Source organism: Drosophila guanche, unplaced genomic scaffold (assembly GCF_900245975.1).
Source record: "Drosophila guanche unplaced genomic scaffold, DGUA_6, whole genome shotgun sequence".
NCBI classification, from domain to species: Eukaryota; Metazoa; Arthropoda; class Insecta; order Diptera; family Drosophilidae; genus Drosophila; species Drosophila guanche.
The window spans coordinates 12,446,339-12,466,948 of record NW_022995744.1 but is presented as its reverse complement, the minus strand read 5'-3'; the positions used below and the strand labels follow the sequence as shown (position 1 = coordinate 12,466,948).

Below are 20,610 nucleotides of genomic sequence, written 5' to 3'. Positions count from 1 at the left end.
GATTTCTGCTTATTGGCTTACGCTGCATATACTTATACTTATACGTCTGCAGGAGAGGGTTCGGGTTCGGGTTCGGGTTCGTTCCCCAAGTGCATCAATATTACATTTTCCCCTCATATTACTTGTATTACAAAAATTGGAGCAGCGCCGTTCGAAAATGGGCTGGGAAATGGGACTGAGATTGAAGCTGAAGCTGGTGCTTGTACGGTGGATTGGGGCTTTATAAAGCACTGCACTTTACCGTTAATTACTCTGCGTGTTTACCGCTCATCGAAATTTTATGAATGGTTTGGTTGGTCGCTTACAGGTTGCTTTTTGCTTTTTTTTTTTTTGGGGCTTAAGTGCAAATGAGCACACATTTTGCTACCACCCCAAACCCAAGTCCCAACCACACATATTTCAATTTGATTTTTACACATTTTGCAATAATTAAAAACACACACACACATTCGTATGATTATGTGCACTCATAAACCCCTCAAAAGCTTTACCCACATTATCCCATCTATCTCGACATGAGCATTCCCCAGGAGCACTCCAAAAGCCTCCTCCTGCTTCGTGTTTGTGTGTGTGTGTAAAAAAAACTTTGTAAATTATGCCAATCAAGAATAAGCGCGTTTTAAGTGCGAAAGAACTTCCACAGGGCGAGCGAGCGAGCGAGTTATTTGTACACACAGAAAAAAATACCAGAGGGGAAATGCACAGCCAGTAGCAGAACCAGAGAGTGTGTGGGGTGTGTTACACTCGCTACTCTGACGCTTTGGCTTGATTATTGATAATGACTTTGAAATGAATTTTCCAGCATTGGGGAAGTTAATTTAATTATGGCAATTCTTTTTGAGCCCTTGCCGTGGGTGCGGGCCAAAGGATTGTGTGTGCGGTTCCCCATAAATATTAAAGGAAATGCGGTGGCGGCAGAGCCGCTGGCTGACTGGCTGGCTGGCATGCCACTTGGGCATACAAATTATACTTTTGATTAAGCGAAACTTTTGTGCGCAAAAAACCATCAGAAAATAAATGTTAAATTATGAAGTAAAAGTTACGAGTGGGCGAAAGCGGCAAACATAAAATAGATGCTAAAATAGATTTACATTTTTGCGGTAAATAAAAGTTGATGAAATGCAAATATAAATGCAATAAAATGAATTAGAGGGCAGCGCATGGACTTTTGCTGTTGCTTAAGCAGTTTGGGTGGGGAAGCAGTGTAAGCAGTAGAAGCGATTAAAGCAGTGTTGTGCTTGAATTTACAGCTGCTCTCAATCGCTCTCTTTCCATGAACTCCAGCAACTGCTTTAAAGAGAATCAAAGCAGTGCTACTCTCCTCTGCGGTTCTCTTTCTATCAAACGCTTTAAAGACAATTGAAGCGACAAACAATCCGAAACTTGGGTTTTGTTTCGCTTCAGGTTATGCGCGTAGTTATCGCATTTCGCAAATGACACAGCGAATAGCGAATGGAATGAATGCCATCAATCTGTAATTATCTTCATAAGAGGCCACACGCCCCGCCCCAATTATCAATCGAACTGTATCGCTCAACGGTGCGTGGCCAAAGCAGCGCCCCTCCCACCACCCCGCAGCACAGCCACTCCGCGCGATTGGATTCCTTTGGCTGCACGCGGACGTACGGACGGACGGACAAAAGTGTCATTGTTAGGGATGCTTGGCAGCTAGTCGGGCGTTTATAATTAAAACGTAATTGCCGCAATAAATTGCACAAACCGCAAACTGACAGAGGGGGAAAAGGCAAAGGCAGCAGCAGCAGCAGCAACAAGCGACTGCAACCATTTCTCCAATGGCGTTTTTCCACAGCGATTATTATTACAGCTGTTCCTGCTGCTGCTGCTGCTGCTACTGCCACACATTGCAGTTGGCCATAAAAACCAATGTCTGATTACCACCCTGCCCCATGCTACTCACAATGTGGCGCCGCCAATGTACATGCTGCCCTCGAATGGACCAAACTCCTCCTCGGGCAGCAAATCGAGCATCTGGTAATCGGTGTTTATCATGAAGCGCACATGATACTGGTTGTAGTCGATCCATATTTTATGCCATTCGCCGCCATTCAGCCGGCGGTGCGAGTTAATGACCAACTCCCGCGTCGTGCCCGTGCTCAGCGTAAAGGTGAACGTGAGCTGGTCATCGCCAGTGAGGGCCACCATGAACGATGGATAGTGGGCACGTATCGGTGGCTGGAACAGCAGTATGGCCTTCTCCCCGGTGGTGCGAAACGAGAAGGCAATGTCGCCCTTGCGCCAGCCCGGCACCTCGATATACGACTGCGATGTGGTGAAGGTGACCACGTATTTCTGTGTATCTGTCGGGTATGGCAACATTAATTGTTAGTTATTAATGGCAGAGAATGCAGCCTCTCACTTGTCTCTACACATTCCAGTGGTCCGAGCGTGATGCGCCCTTGGGAGTCATCGTCCAGATCCTTTTGCTGCAGGAAGTACATATTGGTGATGCCCAAACTGGGCGGATCCTGATAGTAGCCCTCATCCGAATTCCATTTGTTCTCCTTCACATCGCAGTTGCATGATTGATTCGGATCCACGCACGTCTTGTTAACCGAGCAAGGGCAGGCGCCTCTACAAAGCCAGAGCAAAAAAGCAGAGAGGTGAAAGGTATTAGAAAAAGTTTGCATACATTTGCATACATTTCAAATTGGAGAGTCGCAGAGACAGGGCTGGCACCAGTGGCACTGGCACTCAGTTGTATGTGGAATTCCTGCCGGCAATTTGACGAACCCGTTGAGTGAGCCTTCCCAAAGGACTGACTGACTGAGTGAACCCTCTCCCGACTGACCCTATAAAACATTCCACCCATCGCTGCCTCGCTTTTGGCTTTTTGTTACACCATTTATGCAAAAATGTTACGTTGGGGTATGCAACAAAATTTTGGGTTCGGTATCTGTGACAGGCAATTGCTGTGCGCATTCAACTCAAATTCAATTATTATGCCAGTGATGGGCAGGGCAGTTCCAACCCATAAGTAAATGTTATTACTTTCATTAGCAGCAATTCAATTTGTTCCATTATAAAGGGTATCCGTATCGGTTGGCTCCTGTTCTTGCGGCTGGCCGCCACTCTATTCCACTGTTTTGGCTGCGGTTTGGGTTTGTGCCGCATCCGTTTCCGCCTCAGCGTTGCAAGTTCCGAAACGAAGCGAAGCCGCAACAGGAGCAGCAGCAAACAAACAAACGATGCTGTCAAATTTTGAATGAGTAAAGACCAAACGACGAGCCCCAATGATGGATAGCTCAATGGTTCTTCTGCGCTGGCAAAGAGAAGTTAACTCGTTTTTTCGCATTTCTCTCTCTCTGGTTTTTGTAAACCAGAACGGGGAGGGGCAGAAAAAGAAAAACCAAAGTCAAGCGCTGTTCAGGTTTTTTTGGGAATTGATTTAGTGAAAGCGGAAATTAGTGACGCAGCCTGGCAAAACACAAAAAAGAGGAGGCAAAAGGCAGGCAACAAGCGACTGGAAATTGCTTGCCACCAGATGTTGCCTACTTTGCTGCGCATGATGTATTGTCAAAGGGTTGCCTCCCCCATCGCCCCACGCAACGGAGGAGCCCCCAACTCATGTGAATGAGTTTTTCAAGCGGCAAAGAAATTAGGCGTAAAGACTAAATTTGTGTGCCTCTCTCAGAGCCATTCATTTTGAAACAGCAACCAAAAAAGGTCTCGGTGCCTGCCATAAGAAGAAAAATTACCCATGGAAAAACTTGCAACAGCACAAAAAGAAAGCCAAAAAAAAAAGAGTTGTTCGACAATCTGGCGGCACTGATGTGAAGATATATGTGTGGGTCTTCGCTCATAAACCTTATTAGCGCTCAGCCGGAAACATATTTGCCTGACACATAAATACCACCCACAAAAAGGGAAGCTCGACGACTCCTTTTGTTTTGCACTTTTGCAATTTTCCAAAGCGTATTTGTGGCTCATCCAGCTGCTTGGGGTAGCTGCGTTGCCACAGCCCGTTTGTTCCCATTTGGGCAGCCCGAGAAGGGCATTCCGTAGGGAGACTTTGCTTCGGTGTTTGCCTTTCGGCACCATAAAATTTCATGCACCAATGCCTGGCCAACAAATGCCGCAAATATAACTTGGCTAAAAGGGCACAAAACAGGCACAAACAGGCAGATGCTGGCAGGCAGGCAAACATACTCCTACACAGACAGAGGCACATGTGAAAAATCAAATTTGAAGAGCTAAACCAACACTAGATGTTGGCCATAGTTGACCAACAAGATGGAGCCAGAGATGGCTGCTCAGTGGGCCCAAGCCCAAACGAAATCCATAACAAATTATGCAACAAGACACACAGACACAGCCACAGCCACAGACGCAGCAGCAACTAGCAGATAGCCAGACAGATGGCTACCAAGTAGAGTGAACGACAGCTGGACTGGACTGGACTGGAGTTAGAGTCCAGTGCTCCAGTGGCATGGAAATCGATGCGTTATGCCTTATGAAAGTGAACGTTGCAACAACAGGAAGAGGCATAACAACACACACAGTGTGAGTGTGTCTGTTTGTGTGCATCTGGGAATGATGCATCCCCCGTGTGGGTAAATATGTCAGTTAGCATTAAGCGCAGGTTCCTGCCTGGCATCTATATTATGCATGTTCGAGCAATTAATTTAAGTTACGTTTACAATTGAAATGCCAGGCACCAAGACAATACCAGCACCAACAACTCTCGCTCCCTCGCTCTCTAGCAATTTCTGGATTTATACGAGCATTGTTGGATTACCGCACGTACAGAATCCACTGAAGCAGAACACACACAGACGCACATCCATGCATTCTGCTGCAGTGGCTGGACACGGAAGGGATGCTGGCTGGCTGACTGGATGGCTGCACTGCCTGCCTAGGGGCAGGGCAACAACAAGTTAAGCAAATAGACTGCAACATTAATTGTGTGGCCAGCGGTGGACCGAAATCACCCGCCAGCCAGACAGCCGGCATGTGCATAGCCCAGGACTAAGCCCAGTTACAGTGGCATCAAGCCAGTGCACGCAAAATGTCAAGATAATTATAGAAATAAAGGTGCAAGAAGCACCTATCTGAACCTCTTTTGATAGCTATTTTGTGTGTGCTCAAAGTACAACTAAATCCAAGCTTCAACAGACAAAACTTTAGCAAAAACTTTACTCTAAATACTTTAATATTTAATATATTTCTGCCAACGCCTTGCTCCTGTCACCCACTTTTATCACACAACTAAAGCTAAACCTCCTCTACGCCACATTCATTAAAAATGCCCGTAAATATCTTGATTCCAATTAAAGTAAATAAACCTAATGAATGTCTCTTTACATAACCAAAACTTCTGCCACAAAATCCCATCAAATAATCTCGAGTCTGCCCACATTTTGCAACCACTGTGCTGCCATGTGCTGTCGTGTCTGCTGCCTGCTCTTGTCATCCAATTTTGTGTTGTTTGCGGTGACGTGGTGACGTGGCGGCACGTAAATCACAAATACCCCCTAAAGACCCACAGGCAGAAGCGAACTGACCTGAGCTACATATCCATTCATCCAACCACTTACCTCTTCACATTGCCAAGGAAATCCACAGTGAGATTCTTGGCCGAGGACGTGAACCAGGTGGCCGAATGAAGCTCCAGCTGGGCCCGGTAGCAGTCGTATTTGATGTACTGCGTGCAGTAGAGCGAGTGCGAGATGAGCTCCTGCAGCATATGCGGCGAGAATTCGCGGTAGCGAATGTTAAAGCTAAAGTCCGACTCCCGGGCAGACCGCACATCCACCTGGCTGGGCAGATTGTGCTCGACAATTGTCTTGGTGGCATTCTCCAGGCTCTGAAAATCACACTTGACATGCGCCGGCGGAAACACCCCATTGCCATCGATGTCAATGAGGTAGACATCCGATTTGGTGAAGCCGAGCAGCGCCAGCTCCTCGCAGGTCTTGCGATACTTCGTAAAGTGACAGTTCTTGCCGATGTAGCCCGTGTGCTTGCAGTCGCAGGTGACGCGATCGTCCTTGACGAAACACTTGCCACCATGCTCGCAGGTATTGGGCCGCTTGCAGGGATCAATGTAATTGCAATTATCCAGCGCCACCTCGCCCACCACACGCTCCGTCTTGACCACATGCCGTGGCTCAATCAGATGGCCATTGATCTCAATGTCACGTATGCAGCCCACCAGGCCCATGGCCGCTGACTTCAAGCTGCTGCCAATGATGAGTTTGTCGCCAATGTTAAAGGTCAGCCCGAACATCTGGCTGAGGGTGTGCCGATAGTCAACCGTGAACCGGATCTCGCCCAGCTTATAGTCCACCTCGACGCTGTGCCAGGAGGTGGCACGATTGATTTTGATGGTCGTCGAATGGGTCACATTGTTGTTCACATCGGGCACCAGATCGAAGCTTAGTTTGTCCGATGTGAGACGTATCTATGGGTTCCACCATTTTGTAATTTCCGTCAGTTTTACATTTCCGGTAGTTTCCATTGAGTTATCGTTTGTTGGGCGTTAGGATTCGGCAGTGTAGTTCGGGAACGTGTTTTATCAGGTCATTGTCGTCGTTGCACGTTCCAGCATCCAACAACAAAAAACCCGCGCGCATTAGCGTATTTCCAAATATTAGTTTTTGTCATCGTCGTCGGGCATCAGCGTTGCACATGTAAAACGAGAGAGAGAGAGAGAGAGAGAGAGAGCGGGGGGAGAAAAATCATAGAAAAATAGAAAATTCTGTTAGCATTTTGGGAGTTTCAATGGCGCTGCTTTTGAGGTTTCCTCTAACTGGTGTGTGGGGGGACGGGGGGGGCGGAAAATAAATCAAAATTGCGAAAATGCCTAAAATGCAGCAATTCCCAAACAGCCAGCCGCACCACAGGCAAACATTCATACACTCATGCAGCCCCCTCTAGCAGACACACACCCATTTCAATTTAAATGCTTTTGTGCATTAGCTGCGCTTAAATCATATTATGCATACGCCACGTGGCCACGTTCGGCTCCCAGCATCTGCCGAATCAATCTGCCAGCTCGTCCGGGAACGAGAGTTCTCTCTCTCTCTCTCTCTCTCTCTCGGCGCTGTGGAAATTGTTGGCCATTAATTTGCAGCAAATCGTTGCAGCCATAAAACGTGGGAGTGGCGGTTGGTGGGTTGGATATTATCCCACGATTGTCTCTCACTCTCTCTCTGGTATTTATTTGTTTCTGTCTCTATGTGCATGTCTGTTTGTCTTTTCATCCATTTAGCTATGCTCTAAGCTTGTTGTCATACGGGGGACTATAATTATTATTGGAATAAAGTTGAAATGTGTTGAGCTGCAGGATCTAGTTCTTTGAATGGGTTTTGAGATTATCCATAAATATAAATATACACCATTTATATTCCTTTTGTTACAGTTTATTGCATTGAAAATCTGCAAAACCTACAAGCCAAATGTGGGAATATCTCTTAAATCTTTTGGCATAGAAATCGAACAACTGTTAAGGAACCTACTGTTAATGAACATACTGTTAAGCCGCCTACTGTTAAGGAACTACTGTTCTTCCCTTGAGGCGTATCTTTAGCCCCCAAATAACACAAATCTGACTAGAAAAATTCGCCACAACTTCTCACAGAACCCATTCCAAATGATCGATGGCACACCATAAATACACAAGAATATTTATCCACAAACAACATTTCGCTTCTGTATCATAATCCAACTAATTTGACATCCATACATTGGTTTTTCACGCTGTTTGCTGTGCAGTCTATTATTATTGCAAATCGAAAAAAAAAGAAATTGCCCAACATTTATGGAAATTTCATGAACTTTCGCTGGGTTTTCGGCTCAATGCAGCATCAATTTTTAAACTGAATGGAACATGGATACATATGTATGTATGATAATGTATTTGGGTGTGTGTGTGTGTGTGTGTGCCATCCATTTATCTATGCTTATTGTGAATTGCGCTTTTGCGCCGCTTATGCGAAATGACAAACACTCAAATTTTATTGCATATTTCATTAGATTTTTGGCACTGAGCAAGCGTTATGTTTAAAGGCAAACACAGTTTTCACACACCCACACAACTTACCATCAACCATGCATGCACACACATATACACTAACACATCTACATTGTATACTGTGACAATATTTCAAATGATTTTTATTAGTTCTACACCCGCGACTGTGACTGCGGCTGCTGCCGCGGAGTGTGTGTGTGCTGTTGTTTGCCTATTTCGACCATTTGCGCGCTGTCAATAAATTCGATTTTCGATTTGTGATTCGCGATTTATGCGGGCGCATAGTTTTTATGGCCCCATACCACCCCGCCCCCCCTCAGGCTATTCCCTTGTCACGCATGTGACATGACATTCCATGTTGTGTTGCATACACTTGTTTGTCTCTACTGTACGGGGTATATTGTTTACAGGTAACTGTTAAGAGAGAGAGAGAGAAATTAAGACTCCATTTACGGTTTAAATTGTAGCCGAAGCACAGCCGTAGTCAGAGTGGGAGAGCGAAGAGCAAGATCTCTCTTCTCGCAGTTCCTTTTCATGCTCTTTGTGGTTGATGTGTTATTCATATCATACGCTCTTAATCTTACTCTTCTGTGTCACACTCTCTTCTTCTGTTCCGCTCTTCATACAGATCTAAGTAATTGACGAAGGAATTTATGCCTCAAATTGTAGTCTGTTAAATGCCATAAATCCCATCTACAGGGCATTCCACAATTCTAAAAACCAATTAAAATCGTACTGCATGTTTTTTACGCTAGCGAGCGAGAGAGCACGCGACACAAAAATACAGAGACAGACCTACACATAGACAGATATCGCCTGCTGGCAATTTATTAGTTTGTTGAGCGTCAAAACGCGGCACGCAGGTGGCAATTTTGTGGCCAGTGTCCGACGGGGCAAAACAGTAAATAAATAAAATCTCTGGTAACTGATGCGTTTTTGAAGTGCCAACGCCGATGCAGATGCACAGATAGTATGTGTGTAGTTAACAAATATCTAGATAGTACGTATGACTAACTGTGACGTTATTTAACTTATTTATCCGAAAAAAGGTATGAAAAGGTACGTGCGGTGTGGCGGCGTGTCGGTCAGTCATATTATAAAAACCTGACACAATCAATTTAGTATTAATTTGGGTGTCGCATAAATCGTGGCATGGCAGTGTCAAATAAGCCCTACGGGGCTCTCTCTCTCTCTCCTCTCTCTCTGTCTCTCGATGCAAAATGAAATGGCTTTGGGCATAAATATTCATTAGGCATTACAGTAGCATTTTATTGCAATGCCAATAAGTCAGGTTCTGCAGCAGTTTATTTTGGACAGCCCAGAGAGAGAGGGAGAGCATGTCTTGCAATCAAAAGGAACAAAATCAACAATAAAATGCAAATAAATACACATCTCTCTCTCTCTCTCTCTGCATATGCATACATATAAGTATGTATGTTTCTTTGCTTACATTTGAGTGTGTGTGTGTGCATATTCCCTTTTAGTGCATTTCCAAAATGCCAAGTAACCAAATAAACGTTTTCGGCCAGGCCAAGACGAGGTTTATTTGTTTAAATACAGATAAATGCTACGGACATTCATAGAAACATCAACACACAGAGAGAGAGAGAGAGAGAGAGAGATGCGGGCGAAGAAGTCAAAGTACACTGAGAAAATTCATTGTATGCAATTAGCGCAAGGTTTTGCAATACTTTAGACATTGTTTGGTAATTTTTTCAACTGTGCATCCCACACACATGCTGGCACTAAAGTCAAAACTAAGAGTGGGAGCGGCGGAGAGCTTGCAGGCAGTATCTGGACACTGTACCCTAACAGGCCTTAAACTGTTGAATTGTTTTTGTGATCGATTGCACGCACTTTTATGCTTGGGCCCCAATCTGTTTTATTCTCCTCGCTTACCTCCCTCCTTCCCTCGCTACCACCACCACTTTTTGCTCTCTTTTTGGAAATTGCTCTCTGGTTATAAATTGTCATTTCATGGCAGCATTTAACTTGCTTTCAATTGTTATGCGGCGGCAATGACATAAATCTACAAAAATTGTTATTTCAAATAAATTGCCCGGGATGGACGACATTCACAAAGGACAGAAACAATTTCGAGGCTATTCTGGTTAATATCCTGATGGACGTTCGTTTTTTTATTCGTTCTCTTTTTTTCTTTTTGTGGCGCAATCACTTAGATCTAAGCAAAAAAGGAAAAAGAGAAAGATGTAACCACAGAGAATGGCTGTGCATGCCGAAAAAGAGTAAGATAAAGCTGCAGCTGCAGTGTGTGAGTTATCTGCAGTCCAGTCTGCCATGTCTGTGAGTGCAAAGCAAAGAGAACACCAGATAAGACTCCAAAGAAAATCAGCAAATATGAGAAGAGGCAGAGAGAGAGAGAGAGAGAGAGAGATCTTGCAAAGAGTACAGGCAAAGCCTACACCCACAGAAAAATGGCAGTACATATTCGGGTTTTGGGTATAAAAAGGGTGAAATTACATGGGAAATATATGTGTAGCAAATATTTTTACTTTCTTTTTACAGTTTCATCTTTCGTTTCAAATCGATTGGCATACATTTTTAAGCACAAGTGTAACCATTCGATTCTGTTTTTTCGCTGGGTGTACGCTACCACACGGGCTGACAAGCCTACTCTCCGCCAAGAATTCTAACAAATCGGTTGCAGTACGGGACTATCAGATACTTGATCTAGTTGGCTTTACTTTACACGTTTAAAATTATTTTCCAACTTTCTGCCATTAACGATTACAAATCTAGGTTTAAAATATGTTTGAAATAACAAACGGCACGATTTCCTCTCATGATTTCTCATGGTTTTTCTTTATGTAAGTAAACATTAATTTAATCATTACACATACTCATTTACATATGATGTTTCTCATCTTTCTAGCTTCGGCACAAAGCATACATGGCTTGTCCTGGGTCTTTTGTTTCTTGGAACGCTTGTGAGACCTTATGCAGAGGAACCTTTCAATTGCTTGCTCCATATGATTTTTAAAACAGTTTCCAACATGATGATCAAAAATTTCGACTACAATCCGGTGCAACCAAAGCGTCGACTCTTGCACGTAAACAAGAAGATATTGGTAGTGGATTTGAGGGCATTAGTACATCTCGAATTCGTACGTTGTACATGCAAGCCACGGAAGAGTGGCTTGTGCGGTGTGCCCTATGACTTTGAGATCGAAGTACCCGACTACGAGTTCACATTGCGAGTCTACAAGCGTCCCTTTCTCGATCACTTTCTTGAGAGTGTTTCCAAAATGTACTCGCTCGTCATATACACCGAAGAGAGGAGCAGTTATGCAAAGACCGTTCTTGACTATTTGGATGCCGATCGACACATACTGGAGCGACGCTTGTTGTGTTATCGCATCTCATTTATGTACTCTGGGCCAAAATATGTATACATTTCGATGGGTTTTCCACATTTAAAAGAATTTTTTCTGGTAGATACCACCCCCTCCGGCTGTCACAATCATATTTCCATCAAGAAATATACCGTCGGCGAATGGGATCTGTGTTTACTGTACCTACTGCCCCGTCTTGGACTGCCTGCGCCTTTTCCATGATGTTGATGCTGTCTTGAAAAGTAGCAAATTATTACAGCAAGAGTATCAAGTGCCGCCAATAAAGGGAAAGTTTATGTCTCGACTAAGCCTCATTGTAGTTTTCCCATTCAGAGAGTCGAATTTCACTCAGCAACGCTTAAATTTAATTGCATTCTCCACATGCCTTCGAATTGTTGGTTACAAATTCTCCTTGCCTCTGTGTGTGTGTGTGTGTGTGTGTATCGCCCCCGCAATGGTGGAGGCAGAGAGAGAGGATAAATATTGAACAGGCATGCGATGCACACACACACACATTTGATTTGCATTTCATTTGCCATTGCTTCTGTGGCTGGCTCGACCTACGTCCAAGGTGTACCACTGCCACTGCCTCACCTTACCCAAGCCACTTCTCTGCCATTTCTCTTGCCCTTTTGCTAAGTCCCGTCTTAAGCAGCATGTCAGCGTCAGCCATGTCCTGAGCTGAGTTCATAAGCTCAAGCAATGTTGCACGTACATTTGTGTACGCCTGTGTGTGTCTGCATCATATATGGTTGAATGCTTGAACGAACACTTACCTCCCAGAAGCCATTTCCGGCACTGGTCGTTACGTCACTGTAGGCCAGCACAGCGCCTGGCCGACTGCTGCGGAAATCGAATTTAATATTAAATTCTTCGGCGTGATTTATGGGCCACCAAATGTGTGACGTCGCAAAGGGATATGTTATGGGTATGACATTCACTTCGTTCTCCAGAAACTCTGCCTCCAGGACACCTGCAGAAACGTTAGCAAAGTGAATGAATTGCCTTTGACACACAAATGTCTTTGGACTCACCATGATAATGCATCTTGGGATTGCCTCGCTGCAGCTCGTACAGTATGGAAATGTCATTGTAGTAGACATACTTCATGCTGCCCACAAAATTGTTGTGCGATGCCAAACCCTTCTTCTTGTGCAGCTCGGGGCCGCCGCCAAAGTAAATCTCCGGATCGAAAAGCAAATTGCCACTCGTCGTGGCCGGCAGCTCGAGCACCTTCTGCTGCTGATCGAGGATAATGCTCACCGTGCGCTGCTCATGGAGTATGGTGAGATTGTGCCAGTAGCCACGCGTCAGATCATCCGTGAGCACAGTGGCCATTACATGGTCACCAAAGTCCATTTCCACATGGATCGATTGGTTTTTGATGGCCGCCGCTATATACTGATGCTTCAGTGACTCACCGCTGGCATAGAACAACGCCGAATCATCAAAGTTCGTGCGAAACATCAGGCTGATGCGCATCGTGGAGGAGTGCACGCGATCCTTCCAGTCGTAGATACGATAGGACACATAGCTGGCACCACGCAACGTGATTATGGTGGCCGCTGAAAGAGTCGAAACGAGAATCGATTACATTACATAAGGCAAGTGTAAAGCTCTTGTGCGATTTCCAGTGAACGAGTCAAACGTAATGCTACCTCTAGCATATTTGCTGCCAGCTTTACATTTTGTGCAGCTTACTCCATAAAAGAAAGAGCAAATTTAAACAAATTTTCTGTCGCTTAAAATACCCTACAAGTGGAATTATGTCAAGGGCAGTTCGGAGTACACTTTGGGGCGTGGAATGAGCCAGTTTTTAGTTGGATTTTAGCTGGACTTAAGGATATTTAGTTATACTTTAGCATAGATCGCTCCAAGATTGGCTGCAAATCTCAGCTCTGGCATAGAAGTACCATTATAATCTGCAGCTTTAATCGCTCTCAGAACCAATTTTACAATACAAAGTCTTCCTTCCCAACAAACAAACATTTCCTTGCAGTGTATTAGCAGCTACGACCTGCATGGTAGCCTTTTCTTTACATGTTTTTTTGATCCCCCGTGCCACTGGTGCATTATCTGCCGGCCACACACAAACTCCCTCGCACGCGGCATGAAAAAGTGAACGGGGGAAAAAAAGAAACGTCCGAGTTGCACACCCACAAAAATAGATTATATTGTTTGGTCTATGGCAGCGGCCTTTGGGCATACGCCTGATGCTCTTGTCGTGGTCCTCTCGTGCTCATTCATTCATTCTGGCTGCAGTTTTTTGCCGCCGCTGCTGCAGATTCTGGGTGGAAAAGCGACAGCAGCCGCGTGTTGGCCGGCTTATCTGACACGGCACACGTGGGCTACGTTTGGGCTACGCCCTCGTGATAACGACACACACACACACAGCAGAGATAAATGTACATCCACTTCATAATTTGTATTTGCATTTTGTTCGAGTGGAGAGAGAGAGAGATTTTGTGTCGCAGTGTGATACAAACCGCTTGCTTCACCTGTATACCTTTATGCTAATAGGTGCAAAAGGATAATGAGGCAACTCCTCTCGGGACTCCCATTAGAGCAATCCACACTGTGCGATGGTCACATGACTCTTGGGCTTGCCGTTCTTGGTGCCATATGCCTGGCACAACTGCAGCACGCGGTGACCACCAAAAACGCGACCAAAGACGATACGCTGCAGCGAGACCACAGCCAGGGGCTTGAAGCTAATGCTGTAGTTGAGCAAACCCTGGGGAAAGTGATGGTGATAGTCCCACGCATAGGAGAGGAAACCCGTCAGTCGTGTGTGGTCCAGCTGCGACTGATCCCTGGTGCTGTGATGATGGCGCAGTGCATCCCGGGAGCCCAGCACCAGCTCACCCTCCATCCAAAGTTCGGCAAAGATGCGCAGAAAGCGATGGCCCTGCACATCGTTGTAGGTGGCCAGACGCACAAATTCCAGCACCACCTCCGGACTGACCTCCGTGTACAGCTGTATGCTGATGCGGCCCAGCGGCTGATTGTCACCCACCACCAGATCGTAGTAGAGCAGGGGTCGCAGCAGCGCCTGGGGATCAATCTGCCCCGTCTGCGGTGAGGGTATGAACGGCGTGTACTTGACCAACGTCTGCTGCGAGGCCTTCAGCTCAATGGGCGGCAGTGGCGGCACCCATGGATTATAGCAGTCAACCTTTGACTTGGCCATGGCCAAACGGCAGCCCAGATCCCTGTTGTCGCGACTCAGTCGCTCCGCTTTGACACGTTCCCTGTGCCGACTCGACGGGCCACGCTCGTAGGTCGTATTGAAGCAGTCGACAATGCCGTGCAGCCGCTGACTCCTGTTGATGCGGCTCAGCAGCTGCAGATTATGCCGAAAGATTTCCTGCTTCTTCTGCAGATCCTCCAGCACCGATGTCCGCTCCAGTATGAGACTATTGCTATCAATCGGCGGCCGCGAATTGATCGTGGCCTTGATGCTCTTGCAATGTTTGCGATCCAATTGCGCCTGCCGCATCTCCACCAGCTTGTTGTAGATGCTCACCATGTTGGCCAACGGCTGGCCCTTGGCATCTCTGGACGCGCGACGATCCAAATACACTGCCTTCATGAGACGCCGAAACTCTGGGTAGCTGGGCATTCGTCGCTTTGGCAGCAACTTGCGCGCCTTCCTGCTGGACAGCAGCACCTTGGCCACGTTCTGCGACTGCATGCGGGTCATGAAACTTGTGGGGGCAGTCCTCCTGAACTCCGAAAAGGACGTGGCACGGCTCATGATGATTAATTACTCGCAAAATTTAAGTGAAATTCTATTCTAAGCAATTTAAAGTGTGAAAATACGCTACAAATATGATTTAAAAGTGTTTCAGAGAGTTGGATATCATATTTAAGAGCTACTGGGATGTCCGAAAGATTGCTTTGAAGTTGTTTTCCATTCCCAAATCTAACATTTTCTGCACTGCAGCGCTGCCTGTGCTGTCCATCCATTCAGCTGACAACTCCCCAACTGAACTAAGCACGAGGCCACATCACAACTGACAGCACAGCACAGGCAGGACTCTGCTCTCTTCCCTCTCTTCTGCTGCTGTCTGTTGGCCTGTCCTTTTCATGGTTGGGATTTCATTTCGTTTATGCCGGAAGAAGCCCCAAAAATCTTGTAGTCCGAGTCTTGTACTCGGGGCTAATGATTTCCCTGCCAAACCCAAAAAGCCTGGCCCAAACGCATTTCGTTGACACTTTTCGCACGAAAAATGTTCAATGGAAATGAGGGGAAAGTGCCGGATGCAGTTGCCTCTCTCTACAGGTCCTTCCTCGTAGTGGCAGTTGTCATTTTAGTTATTGCATTACAAAAGCGCCTGCGTTTGATTATGTTCCCCAATTCTTGTTCCGCCAGGACCTTCGTCTTTTCTCTCTCTCTCTCTCTCTCTCTCTCTGTGTGTCTGTATTTGTGCGCTCTTAATGGCCTGACACTGTTTCCGTTCGTCGTCAAACTACATCTGTGTAATTTGCTTGCACTTGCCATTCGGCGTTCGTTACGTAATTGTGATCGGTTGCAGCTGCAACACCAGCTCTGGCTCTGGCACTGCCACTGGCACTGCCACTGCCTGTAAATGCTCGACAAACTCGCACGTCACGCTGCTGGCTCTTTGTCCTTGACAGACGCCATTTAGACAGACAGGGAGAGCCAGGGTCCTGTGCTGCCCGTTAGCTCTCATTTATTTTTTTTCTACCGTGCAATTTGCAGCCGTCGATTGCATCAATAGCTGGGTGTCCTGCCCCGGTACTTCACTTCAAAGCCACTACACTCCCCACTGGTAAATCCACTTCATTTCAATCCGCTTCCACCCGCAAAGTCTGGATTTTGTTGGCTTTTTTCACTCTCTCTCTCTCGGTGTGCGTGTGTGTGGGTGTAATTTGCATGCAAATTTTTAGCAAACATTGCGAACGATTGCAAAATTGTTCTCTAAATCTGTGAAGAGAATGCATGTTCCACGATGCTTTTCAACTGGCAATGGCATTAACTGACTATAATGTTATAATGAAGAAGCTGTGGCAAAGTAGGAGAAAAAAGGATTGAAAGATTGGGATTGCAGCTGGTGATCTTGGACAGAGCTTGTGGATGTGGATGGAAAGGTTGATGCTTGATGCATGAAAAGGAACCGAAACACTGTGACAGATCTTTGGAATGGATAATGGGGAAGACTGCACATTGAAAGCATTGCGGAATGAGATTATTTGTGATCTCTGGGCGTGAAATATCATCGTGAATGGATCTTTCAAGTGCATGCCAAGGCTATAAGTATATTTTCTGCAGCTACACCTCAACAACTGAGCAATTATGATGAGTAATACCTGACAAGAAACATTCCAGTTGCGTATAAAAACCTTCTAAACAAGCCCTCAGGGGAAACAAATTAACATCTTCATGAAAACCTCACACGCTTCGCACACCTGTCAAAAAGGGTAAACAAACTTCGCTTTCAAAAAGTACAAAATCAACGCCCAGCTACGTGCCTGCAACTGCAACCAGCCCCTTGTCGTGATTTTCCCATTTTACAATGTCAAAAAACATAAACGAGCTGCTCAATTTTTAATGGGCAATGCCCATATAATGGTCTCGCGTGACTTAATTGGGATTATGGCGGCCTGGAATTGGCTTTATGTCATTAACTAAATGTCGGATGTTGTTGAAGGCATCGAAATGGGTTGAAAGTGGGGCGCTGCTGGAATGTGTATACTGGCTAGTGGATATATATCGGAGCTTAACAAACTAATTTGGCGCTGGTCGTATTCTGAGGAGCACCACACGAACAGGAGGGCCCGGGCCGGGCTGGGCAGTCAAAAAGTCAAACACTATTTTGCATAATTTATGGTCAGGTCATTAGCGTAATTTAAAACTGTAGCCAGAGCACAGAGAGAGAGAGAGAGAGAGATTTGGGTAAGCCATGTGCAGTGCCAGTGGCTAACCGCAAGGCAAACAAACATAGTTTATAATTAAAACAAAATGTCGCCCCTAGGGGCACAAGCACACACACAGACAGACAGATACGAGCACAGAGATGGATGGCATAGAGATACTCACTATAGATGTCGCAGTGTTCGCCCTCGTAGTGGGTGCCAAAGCAGTCGCAGGAGATGCCACCATAGTGGTTGATGCAACGGGAGCCAACAAAGCACAAATTGTGGCGAGAGTCGCACATATCGAAGCATCCCTCGTTGACGTTCTCATGCTTGGTGGCCACCAGCGGGGCAATGGGTAGCAGATCAGAGGCCGCCTTGCCAGAGCTCAGCACCACGTTGCGTATGCAGCCCACAAAGGATTCCGTAATGTACTTTACGCCGTGCAGTTTCTCCTCCGACGAAAGGCCTAAGGGAAGACAGAGAGAGAGAGAGAGAGATGTTGAGTGCTTGAGATTGTCTTTAGATTAATTAACATGCTGAATATTTGGCAATGGATTTTGTGGCTACATCTGAGCGTGGTTGCAGGGGTTGTGTTTGTTTGCTTGTGTAGGAGCTGGATATGGTTGCTATTTCTGGACAGAGCCATAACATAATTCTCTTGTTTACAGTTGCAAAGTTTTGATGGGATTTTTGGCCGGGCCCTGCTCTGAGATTTAAATATTGCTTAATTAAAAAAGTTGTACCCATTCGGTTGTTTGGCTTCCGCCCCAGCAGAAGAACACTCTAAATAAATATGGTACACTGAAAGCGGCTTCCGAAGCAGCAAGAAAAAAGGGAAACACGCAACTTTAGTTTCATTTGCGGCATGGATAAGGGAAACACACACATTTGATGTGATTGTGGTACATAAATTCCTATGGACATGCCATGCCATGCCAAAAGAATTTCAGTTAATTTTTATGCACACTTCAGGCTTAGTTTTTATGTTACGTTAAGGAAATGCGGAATAGTTGTGCGGAGTTAGTTGTGGTTCAAAATATTGCTTCATTTAACTTTACAACTACATTTTGCAGAAAGTTGCATAAAAGCAGTCGAAATTTTGGACCCTTCTCTATGTCATACAAAAAGCGTTCTAGATCTTACATTGGTAGTACTCCAAGGAGCCAAATCACAGTACAATTTTAGTTACAATTTCAATGATTCAATTGAAACGAGTTTTTGCAGGTTTATTCCTTACTTTTACATGCAACTAATATGCCCCCGCACTCTTTTCTCTACTGGGTACCTTGCAACTAATTGTTATCCATACAAATTTGTTACTATCGCTTATTAATTTGCTCCAGAAATACTTTCAATGTTTTTCCCATCATTTTCTTTGTCCTTTGGGAAACCTTGTGGCATTCATGTTGTGGCTGGCCTCTTTCTTGGCCTCGCATTCAACTTTAAACACACGCAGCGGGAAAACTAGAACGCACTGTCAGTCTGTGTGGATGAACCCCGCCGGCACCCTGGCAGCCGGCACCGCAATCAATGGCCTATTCTGTGTTGGCCTCTTCCATACACCGCGCACAGTTTTTCCTGGGGTTTCAGATTTCGTTTCACTTTTTTTTCTATGTGTGTGTTGCTTTGCTGGCAACGGTGAAATAATTAAATTTCCAAATAACGCACCAAAAGCACCTTTCAAAGTCATAGAGATAGAGAGAGATCGTGGGGGAGGACATGCCGTGCCACACACACTAAATAAAGCAGCCAGAATTCCAGAATTCAATGGAAAATGAGCCAAAGTGTGTGCTGCAAATTCGATTTTACATTTTCAGTTGCACATTTTCCAGCGATTTTTACCATTTTTATATATGTACATATTTTGGTTCGATGTTTGTAGGGATTTTCCTGCTCCTCCTGCGCGTTGGTTTTTGTACAAAAATCGTTGCATACATTCGGGCGTCGCCTTTAATATGATTGATTGTACCATACAGGTGTGCGAGAGCGTGGCTTATGCAGGAGGGGGGTGGGGGGAACATGCACAGATAGACAGACACACACACACACACAATTGATTTGGACACTCACCTCCAACGAGCACAACCGACGGCAGATTCGTGGAGACGCCATAGTTATACTCGTGATTCAGTCCTTTCAGATAGACCTCCTCCTGACTATTGTCGACGCGTGCAATTAATCTTGCCCCATGTACATCGATGCGCACCTGTGCAACAGAAATGGGATCGAGAGCGAGAGAGAGAGAGAGATAGGTTAGAGATGCGAAACCAATAAACCCAAAGCTAGACTAAAGCAGGATGCGGGCACACAGACAAATGATAAAAATTTATGAATTTATGCGTTTTGGCCAACGAGTTGAAGTTGCAAGTTTTTGCCAGCGATAAATTTGTTGCTGCTGCTGTTGCTGCTGCTGTTGCTGCTGCTGCTGCCTGTTGGGATCAGCTGAAATTCATTAGGAATTTGCGTGTTATTTATGAGTGCCTGTCTGTGTGGGGGTCGGGCACACATATCTCTGCATTCGTGCATTCCTGCGTTGTGCTGTAAGGGTGTGATTAGTAGTGGGGAATAATGTTTGTTTTTAAATATGGAACATACGTGAACTAACACTGGGCTGCACTCTGCCTGCCTGCGCTGCCTCCTGTTATTGATGATGATGATGCTGACGATGCTTGGAGGGTTTCGGTGTGTCTGTGGGGTATCCTGCCATCATTCCGCATGTCCGAGGTGAGTTAACAAAGTTGGGAGCGTACATAAATCAACTTGCTCGCTTTGTTATAAAAGTTTGATAAAGCGTTTTACACAGAGCAAAGTCCTAGAACATGCAGGAGGAGTGGAGAAGGGGAAACACACACATTCCGCATTGCAATCTTGCTAATTGCTTGCTGAACGCATGGCCATGCTAATGCTGGCCAACAGCAGCAGCAGCAGCAGCAGCAGCAGCAGCATTTACACGAATCCTGTGTACCCTGACACTCTCATAGAGAGCTTAACTGCTCATCTGGTCATGGCAACCCCTTGGGGAGCTGCAGGAGTTGCATGCAACAGGAACTGAAACTGCATTCATAGTTTTCCCCTGGCCAAATGATATTCCCCACAGACTTGACCTGGTTTTTCGGGGGGGGCAGCGTACAGAGACTCACCATCACACTGTGCCATTCATCTCGATTCAGACTCTCGCCCACAGTGACACTCGTTGAATGCTTGCCAAAGACATGGACCACCTTCAGTTGGCCCTTCTCCACAATCACATAGAGTGCATAGGGGTCCAAATTAATGCGATCCGGATTCTTAACGTTGTGATAGACGAGCAGGCCGTGCGGCAGTCGAGTGCGGAATTGAAATGAAATCTCACGGCAAAGTCTATGAAGAGAGAGAGAGAGA

General features: G+C 45.7%; 2 protein-coding genes across 6 annotated transcripts in view; both read right to left on the bottom strand.

Moving 5' to 3' along the window:
- Nucleotides 1-20,610, bottom strand: part of LOC117579052 — a 60,806-nt gene that overhangs the window by 25,615 nt on the left and 14,581 nt on the right. For all 5 annotated transcript variants that reach the window (XM_034264748.1, XM_034264750.1, XM_034264751.1 and 2 more), the window contains 8 exons: nt 20,370-20,589; nt 19,300-19,435; nt 17,411-17,695; nt 12,381-12,911; nt 12,123-12,319; nt 5,556-6,421; nt 2,378-2,592; nt 1,919-2,318 (listed from right to left, as the gene is read on the bottom strand). In XM_034264748.1, the coding sequence (XP_034120639.1) occupies nt 1,919-2,318; nt 2,378-2,592; nt 5,556-6,421; nt 12,123-12,319; nt 12,381-12,911; nt 17,411-17,695; nt 19,300-19,435; nt 20,370-20,589 (2,850 nt within the window). The remainder of the gene's footprint in view (nt 1-1,918; nt 2,319-2,377; nt 2,593-5,555; nt 6,422-12,122; nt 12,320-12,380; nt 12,912-17,410; nt 17,696-19,299; nt 19,436-20,369; nt 20,590-20,610) is intronic.
- Nucleotides 13,876-15,163, bottom strand: LOC117579062. Its single transcript, XM_034264766.1, has one exon. It carries the CDS (start codon nt 15,101-15,103, stop codon nt 13,907-13,909), a length of 1,197 nt encoding a protein of 398 aa, XP_034120657.1. The 5' UTR covers nt 15,104-15,163; the 3' UTR covers nt 13,876-13,906.

Excerpts from the sequence above, each read along its gene's own strand:
- LOC117579062 (XM_034264766.1), bottom strand. The coding sequence starts at position 15,103 with ATGAGCCGTGCCACGTCCTTTTCGGAGTTCAGGAGGACTGCCCCCACA.